The sequence below is a fragment of the Primulina huaijiensis genome, chromosome 16 (genome assembly GCF_012295235.1).
Source record: "Primulina huaijiensis isolate GDHJ02 chromosome 16, ASM1229523v2, whole genome shotgun sequence".
In the NCBI taxonomy this organism is placed as follows: Eukaryota; Viridiplantae; Streptophyta; class Magnoliopsida; order Lamiales; family Gesneriaceae; genus Primulina; species Primulina huaijiensis.
This window is the reverse complement of record NC_133321.1, coordinates 3,475,031-3,489,796: the sequence shown is the minus strand read 5'-3', so window position 1 is coordinate 3,489,796 and position 14,766 is coordinate 3,475,031. Positions and strand designations below refer to the sequence as shown.

The 14,766-nt window shown below is 34.6% G+C and overlaps 2 protein-coding genes across 5 annotated transcripts; one reads left to right on the top strand and one right to left on the bottom strand.

The window, feature by feature from the left end:
* Nucleotides 1-56: 56 nt before the first annotated feature.
* LOC140961759 (MACPF domain-containing protein At1g14780-like) lies at nucleotides 57-4,343 on the top strand. The gene is made up of 7 exons (XM_073420443.1): nucleotides 57-711; nucleotides 1,810-2,048; nucleotides 2,287-2,485; nucleotides 2,602-2,679; nucleotides 2,790-2,973; nucleotides 3,146-3,312; nucleotides 3,445-4,343. Exons 1-7 carry the CDS (start codon nucleotides 436-438, stop codon nucleotides 4,141-4,143), a joined length of 1,842 nt encoding a protein of 613 aa, XP_073276544.1. The 5' UTR covers nucleotides 57-435; the 3' UTR covers nucleotides 4,144-4,343.
* A 561-nt stretch (nucleotides 4,344-4,904) lies between these two features.
* Nucleotides 4,905-13,560, bottom strand: LOC140961502 (uncharacterized). 4 transcript variants are annotated; one of them, XM_073420072.1, is made up of 9 exons: nucleotides 13,223-13,560; nucleotides 10,677-10,769; nucleotides 9,907-10,118; nucleotides 7,813-7,957; nucleotides 7,655-7,727; nucleotides 6,392-6,538; nucleotides 6,164-6,289; nucleotides 5,743-5,805; nucleotides 4,905-5,144 (listed from the first exon to the last, which is right to left on the bottom strand). In XM_073420072.1, the coding sequence occupies exons 1-9, from the start codon at nucleotides 13,549-13,551 to the stop codon at nucleotides 5,124-5,126; spliced, it is 1,209 nt and encodes a 402-aa protein (XP_073276173.1). In that variant the 5' UTR covers nucleotides 13,552-13,560; the 3' UTR covers nucleotides 4,905-5,123. The 4 variants fall into 4 exon arrangements, with proteins under 4 accessions (XP_073276173.1, XP_073276170.1, XP_073276172.1 ...); XM_073420069.1 differs by having other exon boundaries at nucleotides 5,690-5,805; nucleotides 13,223-13,559; XM_073420071.1 differs by having other exon boundaries at nucleotides 4,905-5,113; nucleotides 5,690-5,805; nucleotides 13,223-13,559.
* Between the last annotated feature and the right edge of the window lie 1,206 nt (nucleotides 13,561-14,766).

Sequence of the window (14,766 nt, the reverse complement as noted above, 5' to 3'; positions counted from 1 at the left end):
AATAAAATATATGAACATAATAAATAAATAAAAAAAAAAGCACACACACTAACTAATAAAACTCGTGAAATTCACCATGGAATTGTGATTAGTCAATGAATTGGAATAGATGCGCCGCCGCAGCCTGGAGCAGTCCGGCAGTGGCGCGACCAGAAGTAGGTGGGACGGTATTACAAAATTGACTTATCATAGCTGGTGACTTCAAATGGTTGACCGCTTCTGTCCCAGCGGCTGGGGTGGGTGGCTGCAGCCCGCGGCATTCCCCATCAAAGTCAAAACCCTTCAATTTTCATCAATTTCTCCTCTTTTCTCCGCGCATTCTCCGCTCCAATTCCATTATTATATTACTTATTCTTACGAGAAATCTGTCTCTTCCCCAAACCCAAGTACGACTACAGCTTTCCTACCACGGAAACGACTCCTTTTGGACTTTCCATGGATGAACTCGGAGAATACGTCGACAGGCCTATTGGGGTGCGGGCGATGCAGGCTTTGGGGCTCGGTTTCGATTTGGCTAGTGATTATAGGCTCAAGTTCGTAAAAAGAAATCCAAACGGGGGGAGACTGGTCGTTCTAGATGAGAAGCGGAAGCGCGACGTCGTCGTCCCCGGGCACGGCGGCGTAGTCCAGATTCCCGACGTGCCGGAATGCATTCGCGTTGATAAAGGAGATCACATTCGGTTTAAGTCCGATGTACTGCCGTTTGACCAGGTGATTTATCTTCCAAGTTTTCTAACAAACAAGCCATGTAATTGCACATTCTTATCATCTTTTATGATGAATGCGTTCGATCAAATTAGCATAAATTTCGTTGTTTTTGCTTTGCTTTGGTGAAATTTAAACTTTGTTCTTTAGTCAATATACTCATAGGAATTGCGTAGCCTTTGTTTATCTTTTCGGTATTGTTGGAAAACATTTTCTGAAATTTAATCTTGGGGAAATGAATTTGTAGAATATAAAGAACGTTTGGATGCAGGTTTGGGATAAATTATTTTTATTATAAATATTGTGTGTGATATCAAAGTATGCTGGATTATTTAGCATTACGTTGTTATTTAAAAATTAAAATATAATATATTATATTAGAATTTTGAAGTGGTAAAAAGTTGTATGTAAAATAAGGATTGTGTTGAGGAACGTGAAGATAAATTGAAAATACTTTTTCCGAACAGAGTTATAAATTAACAAGGATACATGTTTGTGTTCCGGGAAATAAAAGTGTTCCCAGTTAGATACACACATTGCCTTAGTTATTGATACACCGGGCTGAGAAGAAGTTGAGGTCTAAAGCTAATCTGTATGGAAGTCCATGAAGCATCTTTGAATAAAAATAATATTAAAATTAAAAAGGGTTTATGTGGAAAAATTGCTGTGTGTTTTCGCCTTTTGGGTACTCTTTTTTCTGTATATAATTTAAATAAAGCGGATCAAATTTGGTGTGTTGATGGCTCATCCTCATGGCCATTTAAAACACTACTCTTGATGAAGCGTCGCATTTTCTGAAGTAAAACTGTATATGCAAGCTGGCTGCTCAAACCTCTATTTCTACATGGTATTTAGCACCTCAAGTCCCTTGCTTTAAAATCTTGAATAAAATGGCTTCTAAGAAATTTTGAAACAATGGTGAGAAATGGATGAACCATTACTGCAAGAACACATTTGAGTGGGGGTACTGATTTGAAACTTGTACGAACTTTTAGCACATCGATCATAGAATCAAAAAAGAAGGAAAATGTTCTCTTTTATGTTAATTCTTTTGTGTGTACTTTCTGAAATCTTTCTAGCTGATGAAAAAAACTTCTGTAGCAGATGTCAGAGCTACTCAATCAGAAGTCATCGGTACAGGGAAAAGTTCCTTCGGGTTATCTTAATGCTGTTTTCGATTTAAGTGGTGCCTGGTTGAATGATGTAGCAGACGCCAAAAATCTTGCTTTTGATGGTTATTTCATCTCACTTTTCTGTATGCACCTTACTGCATCACCATTAGTACTTCATGAGTATGTGAAGAAGTCTGTTCCATCACGCTGGGACCCAAAATCATTGTCAAGGTAACTTCAAGTTAACATCCTTTGTTTTCTACATCTATATCTGTTAGAGGTTAAAGTTCATCTCTCTAGCAGAAATCAGTGCAAGTCATATTTTTCTTTTGCACTGATGTCCTTTAACTTAAATAGGTGTTCATGATAGCTACAATATTTTTTCTGATTTTCTTAAGTGCATTTAGAACCATTAACATCAAATTTGGCTTTTACTGTTTTATGATACCAACTGGTTTCATCTCTCCAGATTTATCCAGACTTATGGAACACATATAATTGTGGGAATGGCAGTTGGAGGCCAGGATTTAGTTTGTGTTAAACAGAGGGCATCTTCTCCGATTTCTTCTGCTGAACTCAAGGGATACTTGGATGAACTTGGAGATTGCCTTTTCTCTGATGCTAATAGTCCTATGCTAGAGAGGAAGGCTATGAATAAACAAAAGAAGGTTTGTACACACACGTTATATTTGTATATTTGTTTGTGTGCTTGTTAGCGATCCTCTATCGAGTCATGTGAAAATGTAATCTGACTACAAGTTAATGCTATATGTTGATTGGTTAGGTTCCGGAGGTGTTTAATCGTATGCTACAGGCACATACCCTGCAGTTCACCAGCATCACAGAAACATCAACCAAGGATGTAAGTTGCCCTTATTCTTCATCAATCTAAATAATATATATAATCATCATTTATTTATTTTTGGAATAATTACTGTTAAGATGTTTGACTTAAAATATAGTTTGGATCAGGGACTCACGCTTATTTGGTCAAAAAGGGGAGGTGATTTGTTTGCACAAAGTCACTCCAGGTGGCTCCAGACAATGGCTGCTAACCCAGATGCTGTAGTTTTCAAATTTGTTCCTATTACCTCTTTACTAAATGGGATTCCAGGGAGCGGCTACCTCAGTCATGCCATTAACTTGTACCTACGATGTATGTTTTTCAGATTCTCTTAGTTTTCAAATACCGTTATTTATTTTGTATCTGCCCATGGCGTGTACACAAGCTTGCATACATTTTCTCCCCTTCGTCTGTTGGATATTTGGAGGTTAAAAGTTTTCTCCTCTTCCTCACATTGTAATAACTAAAGAATCTCTCTTTATAGACAAGCCTCCTGTAGAGGATTTACAATACTTTTTGGAGTTCCAAGTTCCCAGACAGTGGGTACCCTTATTCGGTGAACTGCCTTTAAGACATCAAAGAAGTAAAGCATCTTACCCTTTGTTGCAGTTCAGTTTCTTGGGTCCAAAAGTTTATGTCAACACCGTCCAGGTATAAATAATTTTTATCCGCGTGAAGAGAAAGTTGAAAATTGTGCTTTTTTCTGCACTTTAAGAGTGATTACATATTATTGTCTACAATTCTTGAGTTCACTTCATTTATGTATCTTTCTCTCCACTTTAGGTTACTAGTGATCAAAAACCAGTTCTTGGCCTTCGCCTATACTTGGAAGGAACAAAAAGCAACCGATTAGCCATTCATGTGCAACATCTTTCAAGTCTTCCAAATATCATGTCATTTACCTCATCTCGCAAGCCACAATGGCGAGGTTCTGATGAATATGAATCCTCTGATAATTTCTTAGAACCAGTTCGATGGAAGAAATATGCAAATATATGTTCAATGCCTGTAAAACACGATCCTAATTGGGTTCAGGGAGAATCTGATGGTGTATTCATTGTGACTGGAGCACAGCTCATTATAAAGGGGAAATGGCCAAGAAAGGTTCTTCACCTACGGCTGCTTTATGGCCACATACCGAACTGCACCATCCGGAAAACCGAGTGGGCATCTGCACCAGAATCCTCACAAAAGTCAAATTTCCTCACGAACTTAAGCACGACTTTCACTTTCACGCAAAAAGCTGTGGCCGATTATCCGAAGCAGCAACCAGCGGCCCTGAACTCCGGTGTATTTCCTGGTGGTCCTCCTGTGCCTGCTAACTCAAGGAAGCTGCTTGAATATGTCGACACAAAGGATGTTGCTCGACATCCATACGATGTTCCAGGACATTGGTTAGTAACAGCTGCAAAGTTGGTGAAAGATGGTGGCAAAATCGGTTTGCAAGTGAAATTTGCTTTGTTAGATTATTCCCAAGAGTGATTTCCTTCTGTACATGAAATGGGAAGAGGTTTTATGTGATCGTATAGGTTTGTTTTTAGTTTATAATTCGTTGAACCAAAAACAAAGAACTGAAACACTGGAAAACACTAAAATGTAAGTTTGGGGTGAGGAAAAACTCTTTGTACAGGGAACTGAGACGGAGCCGAAGCGGGGTTTACTTTCTGCTATTCTATCCATCATGCATTGTGCATGCCATTGGTTGTTGGTTACTGATGTGATTGCCAAACTTTACTGAGTTCCAGGGGGAAAATGGGAGTGTTGACGATTATATGTCGTGGTCGTGGCTCATGTAAAATATTTTTTAAAATTTTTACTTTTTTATGTAGATTCGGACAAAGGCTATATTACACCTGGCAAAAACACCCCATGTAACATTAGACTAACTAGATATGCCACTGTTTACTTTGGATCGTGAATCGAATAAGCGAAAATCAAAATAAAAGACCTTTTTCGGTTTTGGTTTCGAAACTGGAACAACTGTTGCTAGGACTTAAACCAAATGGGGTGAAATTACAATTGGAATTTAAAATTGTATTTAGATGGATGTAATTGAAGTTAAGGATTTCAAATGAATAACGACAAATTTATTTGGTTTTTAGATAAATCTACTTGATAATTGATTTTAAATTTTCGACTAGTTAATTTTTTAAATCATTGTTGTGGATTTCAAATTATTAGTTTCAAATACTTTACCAAATTGGATCTTTTAATTCAAATAAACGTTGTTTCAGCTTCAAGAATAATGATAAACTAAAAATGAATTGTTTTTATCAAATTCTAAATAATTTAGCATCATCATGGAAATGATGTTGGCTTGATGGGAATAATAAGAAATGAGACGGTAATCAGCATATTTCCCCTCTCAAATGGGAAAACAACTAGAAATCTATTTTTAAAAAAAATCAGGTGTTCTTCCCAAATCCAATGAGCAGCATCCTAAACTCAACCCCTTGAACAAATCATGAGTCCACCCGAATATACTGTCAGAAAGTTGCATGGGTTTATAACAGGGTCGTTCAAGAATGTGATAAAACAATCAGAATATACATGCGCGAATTAGGCCATCGGAGCTGAGTTTGTTGAAGACGCAGCCAAGGGTAACATGCTATCTAAGAGATTAACTATCCTTCAGTGAGCTTAGTCTGTAGAAGACGCAGCTAAGGGTAACATGTTATCTAAGAGATTAACTATCCTTCAGTGATATACGCTAAAAGATAGCTAAGAGTATCGAATTCGAGGGAAACAATAAGAGGTGTGTTTCTTCACATGAAAATGTCATGAGTCATGACACATGATGTTATACACTTCGAGGAAAAAAAATAGAACAATGCCTATATCTAACTTATGGTAACCTAAAATTAAGCACATAGAATCATGGTGTGATAGACTGATACCATTTCATTTATAAGGTAACTAGATGCATAAAGCCCATGTCCAAATGAACCAGGGGGAATTGAGCATGATTTTGAAAAAACACTTGTCACGTCGATCAAGCATAACAGAGAAAGCACAGAGCCAATCTAACCTTACACGAGCAAGCAACTTTAATCATGAAGCTGAGGGTGAAAGACTTCCAACCTGTGGAGCATGTTTAGCCACAAACGTCGCAATGAGCGGGTTCACCAGATGAGGGGCCTCGTCCTTCATGGGAATTTTTTTTTAATTGTGAGATACAAGGTAATATTACCAATTGATAAAGGGTAGAAAATCCCGACACACGCACACATGCACATTCGTCCATTAGTTAATATTCAAGAAATTTGTATTGCGTGACAAGTTTCAAAGATTTTAGCAACGTGTGTTGCTTAGAAACCTTAAAAGAAAACATAAGAATAGCATAAAGCCCGAGGAGAATCACTCCTGGCAAATCAACTTCTGACCTGGTTATTTATTCCATTTACCATAAATTCCATCATATTCTTATTTTCTACAGAATTTATCACATGATGGCATTTTCCTTTTCAGACATATCACAGTATTTTACTCGATTCAAATCGACCTGAGGGCAGTGACCAACATCTGGTAGGACAACAAACTCTTCAACAGATTCGAATTGGGCATAAGCTTTCCCCAAATCAATAGGTTCCCATGGATCCTTGTCACCCCATGCAATTAGCACAGGACACTACGATAAGAAGCGAAATTAACACGTTATTTTCGGTCACAAAAAGAAAGAAGCAAAAATAAATAACTTATAAAGATGGTAAATATCAAATTAAGGTATGACCTTCACTTGAGGTAATAGTTCCTCGGGAAGAGGCCCATCTGAGTAGCATATGAATTCAAGAAACACATCTACAGCTCCAGGCTCACGTCCCGGATCAAGGATTATCTGAACTAGTTCATCCGTAACTTGGGAAGTGTCATAGTAACACTGAAACACAGTTCACAATGATCAAAAGATTACTAAAAAATTAAATGGAAAACATCATGAAGAAATAACTCAATGTTTCAAAGTCCTCCAGAGACCTGAATCAATATATTTCCCTCAATTATGCCGGGAAATGGCAAAATAAATCCTTTTGGTTGTGCTTGGGTTGATAGATTTGAAATTATGAATTCAACTATTTGTTTGGATGAACAAAATTCAAGTCAATTTTAAATCACTTTCTATCAAATTAAGTAATTTTAATAGTAATATAGTAGATTTTGAATGCACTCAAGATGGGTGTAACTTATGGTTTATTCCTCAAATCCTTCCCAAAATCGAATCCACTCCTCCAAATCGAATCTATCTATCCAAATGCAACCTTAAAGTATAATGCTGCACTTACCAAGCGAGATGTTCTTCAATGATATTAAAGCAAGTAATGTAAACTATTGAACAATGGATTTCTGGATGCCGCTAAGACAATAACATTTCTGGACTCTTCGACCTTTATGTTTTCATACTCCAAAGTACAGGGTAAACAGGTCTTCTGGTCACCCTTTTTTCACTACGTCACCAAAACTGTCAGACTAACATGAAGCTTTTCAACAAATATTAATCTTTCCCTGCCTTTATTTCCTTTTCTCGACATGATATAGAAGATGAAATGCTTTAATGCAATATGAAGGTAGCCAATTTGCTTATTGCATGAATCAAATCCATTTCTTTTTCCAAATAAACACTTCTAAGCTCATGATGAGGGTTTTGGTGGAGCAGCACCTTTTTATTCAAAGCAAGAAAAAGCAATACACGAAGGGTGTAAGATTTTGAAATCCATTACAACAAAATGTTTAAAAATTAAACCCATTTATTATTTTTTTTAAAAATAGGTGATGACTGTAATGGCCAGTTAGAGCACCACACATACATTAAACCAAGGATAAGTTCCATCAGTGTCCAATTGAATAAACATTCCTTCTGGATACAAATTGGTTGATGAACTTTAAAAGCATTTCTGATGATAGGATAAGGCTTTAAATGAACTACGATATTTTCAATTGTGACAAACGTATTCTTACAACTGAAAAAACATCCTACATGTCTACTTTTAAGTTTTCTTACCTGACGGAGAATGTTCTTCACTGATTCTGGTGTGGCAACAGCCTTGAAAAACATTTTCCCAAGGTCCGTATTCCTGGCAAAGTACATGTATCCAATTAATTGTCAAGTATAACACTTAAACATGATGCACTGTAGAAACTTATCTTAAGTTCAAGTACCTAAGCAAACTCTGAAATGATTTTATTAGAGGTCTTCCAAACCAGGGCTGTTTTTTTATGTGCAACATACGGAGTGATATATTCAAGAGAATAATTCCCTTGCATATTTGAGGATCCATGACTGCAGCCTGCAGACCGACAAGTCCTGCATCCAGAAACTTCATCAAGTCCTTTAAATGGAAAAACAGATTATTTTGTTTTCAAACAAAAACAGATTATTTTTGCAATTTTCTCCATGTAACATCAAATAAAATTTCTGTCCCTTGCTAGACACTAATTCCATCAAATCTTCTGCCTATAAAAAACACCTGACACATTATTAATTATTCAAGAGCCTTATCATATTTCTTGAACAACAAATAATAAGAAGTTAAATAAGTGATATGGATTGTGATTCTGTCTCAGATTACAAGCTCCCTTTATTCCCATATAACCATTGCTAATGATACTGAATTGGCAGAGCGAACTCAAAGTGTGTTTTTATGTTTTATTTTTTAATAAAACAATCTGTGTGCCAATGGGGTTCAGCATATGCCCGCGTGAGTATATACACTAAAGTTGCGCTTGGCTTCGTAAATTTAATTTGGAGGAAAGGATTTGAATTGGCAAGGATTTGAGCGATGATTTCAAATTATAACTATGTTGGGTGTGTTTAAAATTCACCACAATTATCATTGAAATTGCATAACTTGATACGGAATGGATTTGAAATTTACTTGAATTTTGTCGATCCGCGCAAGTCAAAGAATTTGAAATCAACATCATCTCAAATCCATGAAGTCAAACCCAACCTGAGTATACCAAATGAAAGCGTGAAACGACTCTACTCAATATAAGTTAATAAAAAAGTGAAATAAAAAATTTTTTTCCTTAATTTTTCAATTGAAAGAATTTCCCAACATATGATCTGCACAATCTGTCCATTATACAATACCAACTAAATAATCAACAAATCCCCCTTGATTTTCAAACCACTTACAATGAGACCATACTTCATCTTTAAGCTTACTTTCCAAGGACCATGCATTAGATCACAATCATTCAAATTTTGTTCTTCAAATATCATATATCATGTACAATGTCAATACGGGCCAATGGGGCGGGCCGGCCCACCATTAAGGCGGGTCGTAAAATTACTAACCCAACCTGCCTATTTTATGTGGAGGGTTGGGCTGCAGTCCGATGAACAAGCCAATTTTGTGTTGAATTTGGCAGGCCGACCCGCATTTTGGTTTATGTAACGTGACAGACCGTCCCGACAGGCCCAACCGGTTTTGACAGCTCTAGTTCCTTCAGGTTCCTCATCTTGTTTCCTACATTTACTATTTCAGGAACCACACATCAGTTCTACATGCCACTATTCATACTCAAGGACCTTGCTTTAGAATAGCCTAAAAACTCAATATTAACTTAGTAGTTTAAGCTATTAGGATTTAGGCCCATCTGTACATATCAAAATTTTGTCTTCCCATGCTTTTCGGTTGACTTTAAGCTAACCTGTTTCTGAAAAAACTTGGCTACTATGTAAAGAATGTGATCCTAGAGACGATAAAAATCTAGAATTTGAGAAAACCTTAAACCAGTGAGAATTAGAGGTTTTCTACCTTAAAAGAAAGAACACAAAAAAAAAAAAGCAGCAAATCACACATTAACAAAGAGACAAATATGGTTCACAGCAGTCCTATTTGTGGTTTAGAAGCTTGATTATCGTTATGGAGTCTCAGAAACCACACAGCCTTAACATATGACCCAAATTTAACAGATAGAATTGGTTGGTAGAACAACTAAAATGTTTATAAGAAACAATTTAATGTTAATTATCATTGTTGATTTCTCCATTCTCGATCATCTCAAAATCTGCAAGCCATGAAGATTACACAACAACAATTTCTCTGTTTGGATTCTGTTAAAATGTACTTCCATCTTGCCTTTCTCTAGGTTATCAGTTTGAGTGTTTCCCCTTAACAAATGCAAAAATTTCTTGTATACACTTCTCTTACAAGAACAAATAATCAGCATTACTAAAAGAAAACACGTGAAGCTCGATGTTACCCTACCAAATTCATCGAAAACTAGGGGAATAGAGTAAATCACCTCCAATAGAATTGCAGATAAAAAATGCTTCATCTTTAACAATATCTTTACAAAAGTCGTTGAGTTGGCTGGCCCAAGTCTCAAATGTGTAAAAGTAATCAACACTTAACTGTCGAGGATTAGGTTTATCTGAGTAACCATATCCAATAAGATCCATGGAATACACCCTATGTGAATGTGCTAAAACTGGTAAATTTTTCCTCCAATGGTCACTGTAATAACAGATATAAGGTAGATATAATTGTATGTCAAAATAAATTGTGATCATCATTGATCAAATGCCAGCATAAAATGTAGTGGATTATTTAAAACTTCATGATCTAATGAGAGTATAATGGAATAACCTGCTAAAGCTGCACGTGTTGTGAACATCAACAATAAAGAAGGATATTTTTCAGAGCCTAAGATTTCATGCAAATTATACCAGCCAAAATGAGTCAAATTACCTATTAACAGCATTACAGCTGTCATAATACATTTAATAACTGCATAGGATAAATGATTCAGCCTAACAAAAGGCGATCGTATCTAAATGTTGATGTTGGGCTCATTTATTTGGTTTTACCTTCACTATCCAATGTGTTTTTCATTTCATTTTGAATGTCCAAATGTGTTTTTCTAATAATGAATGTTTTGCATATACTTGCATCTAAGTTACAGTGATAAAGACAGTAGAGGCAAAAAAAGAAAAATTCAAGTTACTCCACTACTTTGGTCACAAATACCTAGATCATACAGCTGACAAAAAGTGAAATTGAGGAGATGTACACCTGTTTGCTCCAAAACCGTGAACCAAAATCAAGGCAGGGCCACTAACTCCAGAATACTGGTAACGAATAGAGTAATCTCTCCATTTCCATGTACTACAAAAAAAAAAGTAAATTGTTTACATTACGGAGATAAAAATTTTGGGAAGAAGTATTCTGCATAAATAATATGGCAAGTAAAAGAGTAGATGAATAAATGGAACATAACTTCCTAGTAAGCTCCTAATGCTTCTAACACACATAAGTTATGCATCATCCAATCTAATCTTCCAAAACAGGGGTACATTGAAACTAGTAGAACAAAAATTTCTACGTATAGAGGCACGTCATTAAATTTGTTCACGGACATTTGTCTCAAGAAACATATCCTTCCAAAAATATAGCAGAAACATGATCCTGATAAATTTCAGCACATGCTCACTCCATCACTTACTGAATGTCTTATTTTTTATTTGCACATTGTTTTGAAACAAGAGCTAAAAAACAATGTTTTGGAAATGTTTACAACTTTAAGCATAAAATGTTCGTTAAAGTTACTGGTGTTGTGTCATATCAGTTCCTCTACATAAAGTATATTTTTTAAAAATAAAGTATAATTTTGAAAACAATAACAGATGAGTTATCATAAAATTAAAAAAAGCACATTCCGAAAAGGAAAAATGGAGCATATGGCATTGCAATTAAGTACCTTGCACAATTTAATGTTAAATGCATGGCGCAACACTATCAGAATCTTAAGACATTGCAAGAAACATCATATACACTAAACTTGGTAAAAACTCATTCTAAACCCATTCAGCTCTCTCTGGGTCATGTTTTGTAATTACTGATATTTCTTTTCTGTTTGAACGAAGTGTAGGGGTCACATCTTCCAAAATATCAACAACAATTCCATGATATGCAACCCGTGCCAAAATATTAGTCAAATTTTTTTTGCAACTTTAGATCTCCAATAAAGTGATTTTAATCTTGTAATCTATTAGAGCTTTTATCTTGTTAACTTGTTCTGCATCGTCATCACTTCGTAAATGATAATCCATAAACTTCTAATCTTCATTTCAGAACAACCTTTTGTATAGCAGTGCTTTAATCACAGTATTCCAAGAAGAATTAAAGTGAGAAACTTTAAGAACGTTTCGTGCGTTACTGATAATTTTAACAATTAATTACCATCGGTAAAAATTAAAAGATTTTAGTATTATTGATATTTCTATCTGATGGGACTTTTTTTCTCACTCAATATGCATTTCTAACGAATGATCTAAATAACATTGCAATAAATCTCCTTCTCATACATATTTTTTTAAAAATGAAGCTTTGAATCAAGTAAGAAAGTAAATAAAGTAACAAGCTTCACGACAGGTCGATATTAAACCAACATGAAACCAAAATTCATCATGTTCCCTTTACAATTTGGTTGCATTAGGCCTATAAATCTCTAGTCTTCCGATGTAAATTCNATATTCTCACCCGTCAGTTTTAGTGATGTTTGTGCTAAAATTTAATTTAGCCCAATAGATTTTGTCCAAGCCCTTAAATTGAGCCCAATAACAAATCTATTAATTATTTGAAAGTTGGTTGTTGAAATTTTAATTGGACATCATTCAAGGAGCAGGAGAAGTTAGCGACACGTTCTAGAGTAGTGGAGGAGTGGAAAATTGAATAGCCAGAGAGTGGAAACTGCATGTACGATAGAACAGAAGAAAGCATAAGCAGGGGGGGAAAAAAAAAGACAACTCAATCGCTCAACAACAAATTCTCTAAATTCATCTTCAAGCAATTTATCTTTTTAGTCTAATCCCAAGCATTTTCACGTTTTTCATTCTAGATTCAGCTAATTTTAATATACTTTTATGTCTTCTAAATTCCTAAATATTATTGTAAATACAAAATCTTGTTGGGAGTTTATTTTCTTAAATTTCAGTGTCGTTTCAATCAATTTCTTTTATTTTAGCGCATAGTTTAGGAGATTAGAACTAATGATTGAATTTAGAATCTACGTCGTTTGAATAGTTAGAAGTTAGATTTTTATTATTTTTCAAAATAGTTGGTGCTCGTGGCACCCGGCACGCCCGCAACTCAAGAATTTGCGCAAACAAGTGCATTATAATCATGTAATCCAGATCAAATTACATTGAATATTTGATTTCAAAATCATTTTAGTTCTTTCGAATTCATTTCCTCTCTGTTTCTGTGTGGAATGTTTCAAATTATCAGCTCTCCATTATATTAAGAAATGAAACGGATTTCTATTGAACCTGATATCTGTGTCATCAAAGATTCCTTCATACAAAACCAATCTTCTCGCCCCAAATCAAACTCAAATCCTTCAATCGACATAGTTACTTGCCCAACAAATACCTTGTAACTCAGGTAAAGACAAAAATTTTAAAAGCCAACGATATTTCAAGAAATCTAGAGTGAAGAACATGATATGCACAAAAAAAAAACCTGCTTCAAGATTTTGTAAAACCAAACTACAAAGTGCCACCTAAAAATAATGAAATTATGAAAATTTTAAGAAACATAATGGCGAGTACTAGTACTACCTTGTTTTAACTTCATGTACGGTCTCATAACTTTCATCAAGCGAACTATAATTCACCACAGAATTGAATACATGGAAAACATTACGCCTCGACAGGTTAAACTTTGAAATTGTACTGGGCATAAATAATTCGTTAGGATATTGACAAAGTTGTTTACTTTTTGGAGATCTAGAAGATGAATATATATGAGTGAGATTGAGGGTTGAGACGGCCAATGCCGAAGAGCAGCAAGTCGCCATGCTCGGTATGAGCCGAAAGTGTGAGATTGGAAGAAAGATAAAAAATTGGCTTTTGAGGTTGGGAAGAAACCACAACGATGGTGCCTCCATATGTGATGGATACATTTGTAGGACAAAAATTTATATGAGATGGTCTTGGTAGTATTTTGTGAGGTTGTGGATATCGATAGAGTTATTCCGTCTCACACATAAATATTCGTGAAATTTTTTCACAAAAAAACATATTCAATTTGTAGTTCCAATAAGCTCGGTGAGTCAAATATTTTGACAAGCATCATATTTTTATTATTCGCAAAAACTAATATGTAAGAATATCTCTCATGTCAAACTTGTTCATTTTTATTTTATTCATTATTTTTTTACTTTGTGTTCTTTCAAAGTTTAAGTTTTACTCTTTACAAGTTTAAACGGTTTATTAAAATAATGTTAGAAAAATATTATGTACTTTTCTTTATAAATTTGCAAAACTTTGTAGAGAGAAGTTCATAATTTTTTTTTTTTAACATTTTCAAATACTAATGTTAAAAGTTTTAGTTGTTACAATGATGTTAATATATATAAAAAAAAAACATACAAAATTTTACAGTAAATATATTCATTTTTCATTTTTTTTTACTATGAAGTGTAAACATTTAGTTTTTTATTTTAATTATCAAATATTTAAAAGTCAACTTTTATTTAAAAAAAATAGTAAAATTAATTTAAATTAAAAACAAAAACAATAGTTAACTTAAAATTTTATATAAAAGGCTCTCGCTTAATCGCTCTTAATCACGTTTGTTCACACTTTCTTCTCACTCATTATTGCCAACCTTAGGTTAATCGGTTTTCCATTTTTTTCCCCCCAAATTTTAGATTTTTCTTCACGTTTAATTGCATTTAATCCACGTCTTTTCATGTTATTTAAAGATATTATCTATTTATACTATTAATTAAATATAATCTTATGAAGTAACTATTGTTTTGCATGTTGTGTTGATGTATCGTTTTCTAGTTTCTCAAGCGCAGCGAAAATTTTAAAATTTTATTTTAACGCGCAAAATTGTGCTTGCCCACTCTTATGATTTTAACCCAACAATAAGACTTTTATTGTATGCGATCTTTAGTGAATCAATAACTTGGCACCAAAAATTCCGGAAGTTAAGCGAAGATAACTCTTGTTGTCAATTCCTACGAACAATCATCTTGATTAATCGTCTTTCTTCAAACATCAAATCAACTCAACGATTAATAATTTTTTCCTCTTCTAGTTTGTATTAGAGAATCTAGAAGATTCTTTGTGTTCAAAAAAAGGGAACGACCGGC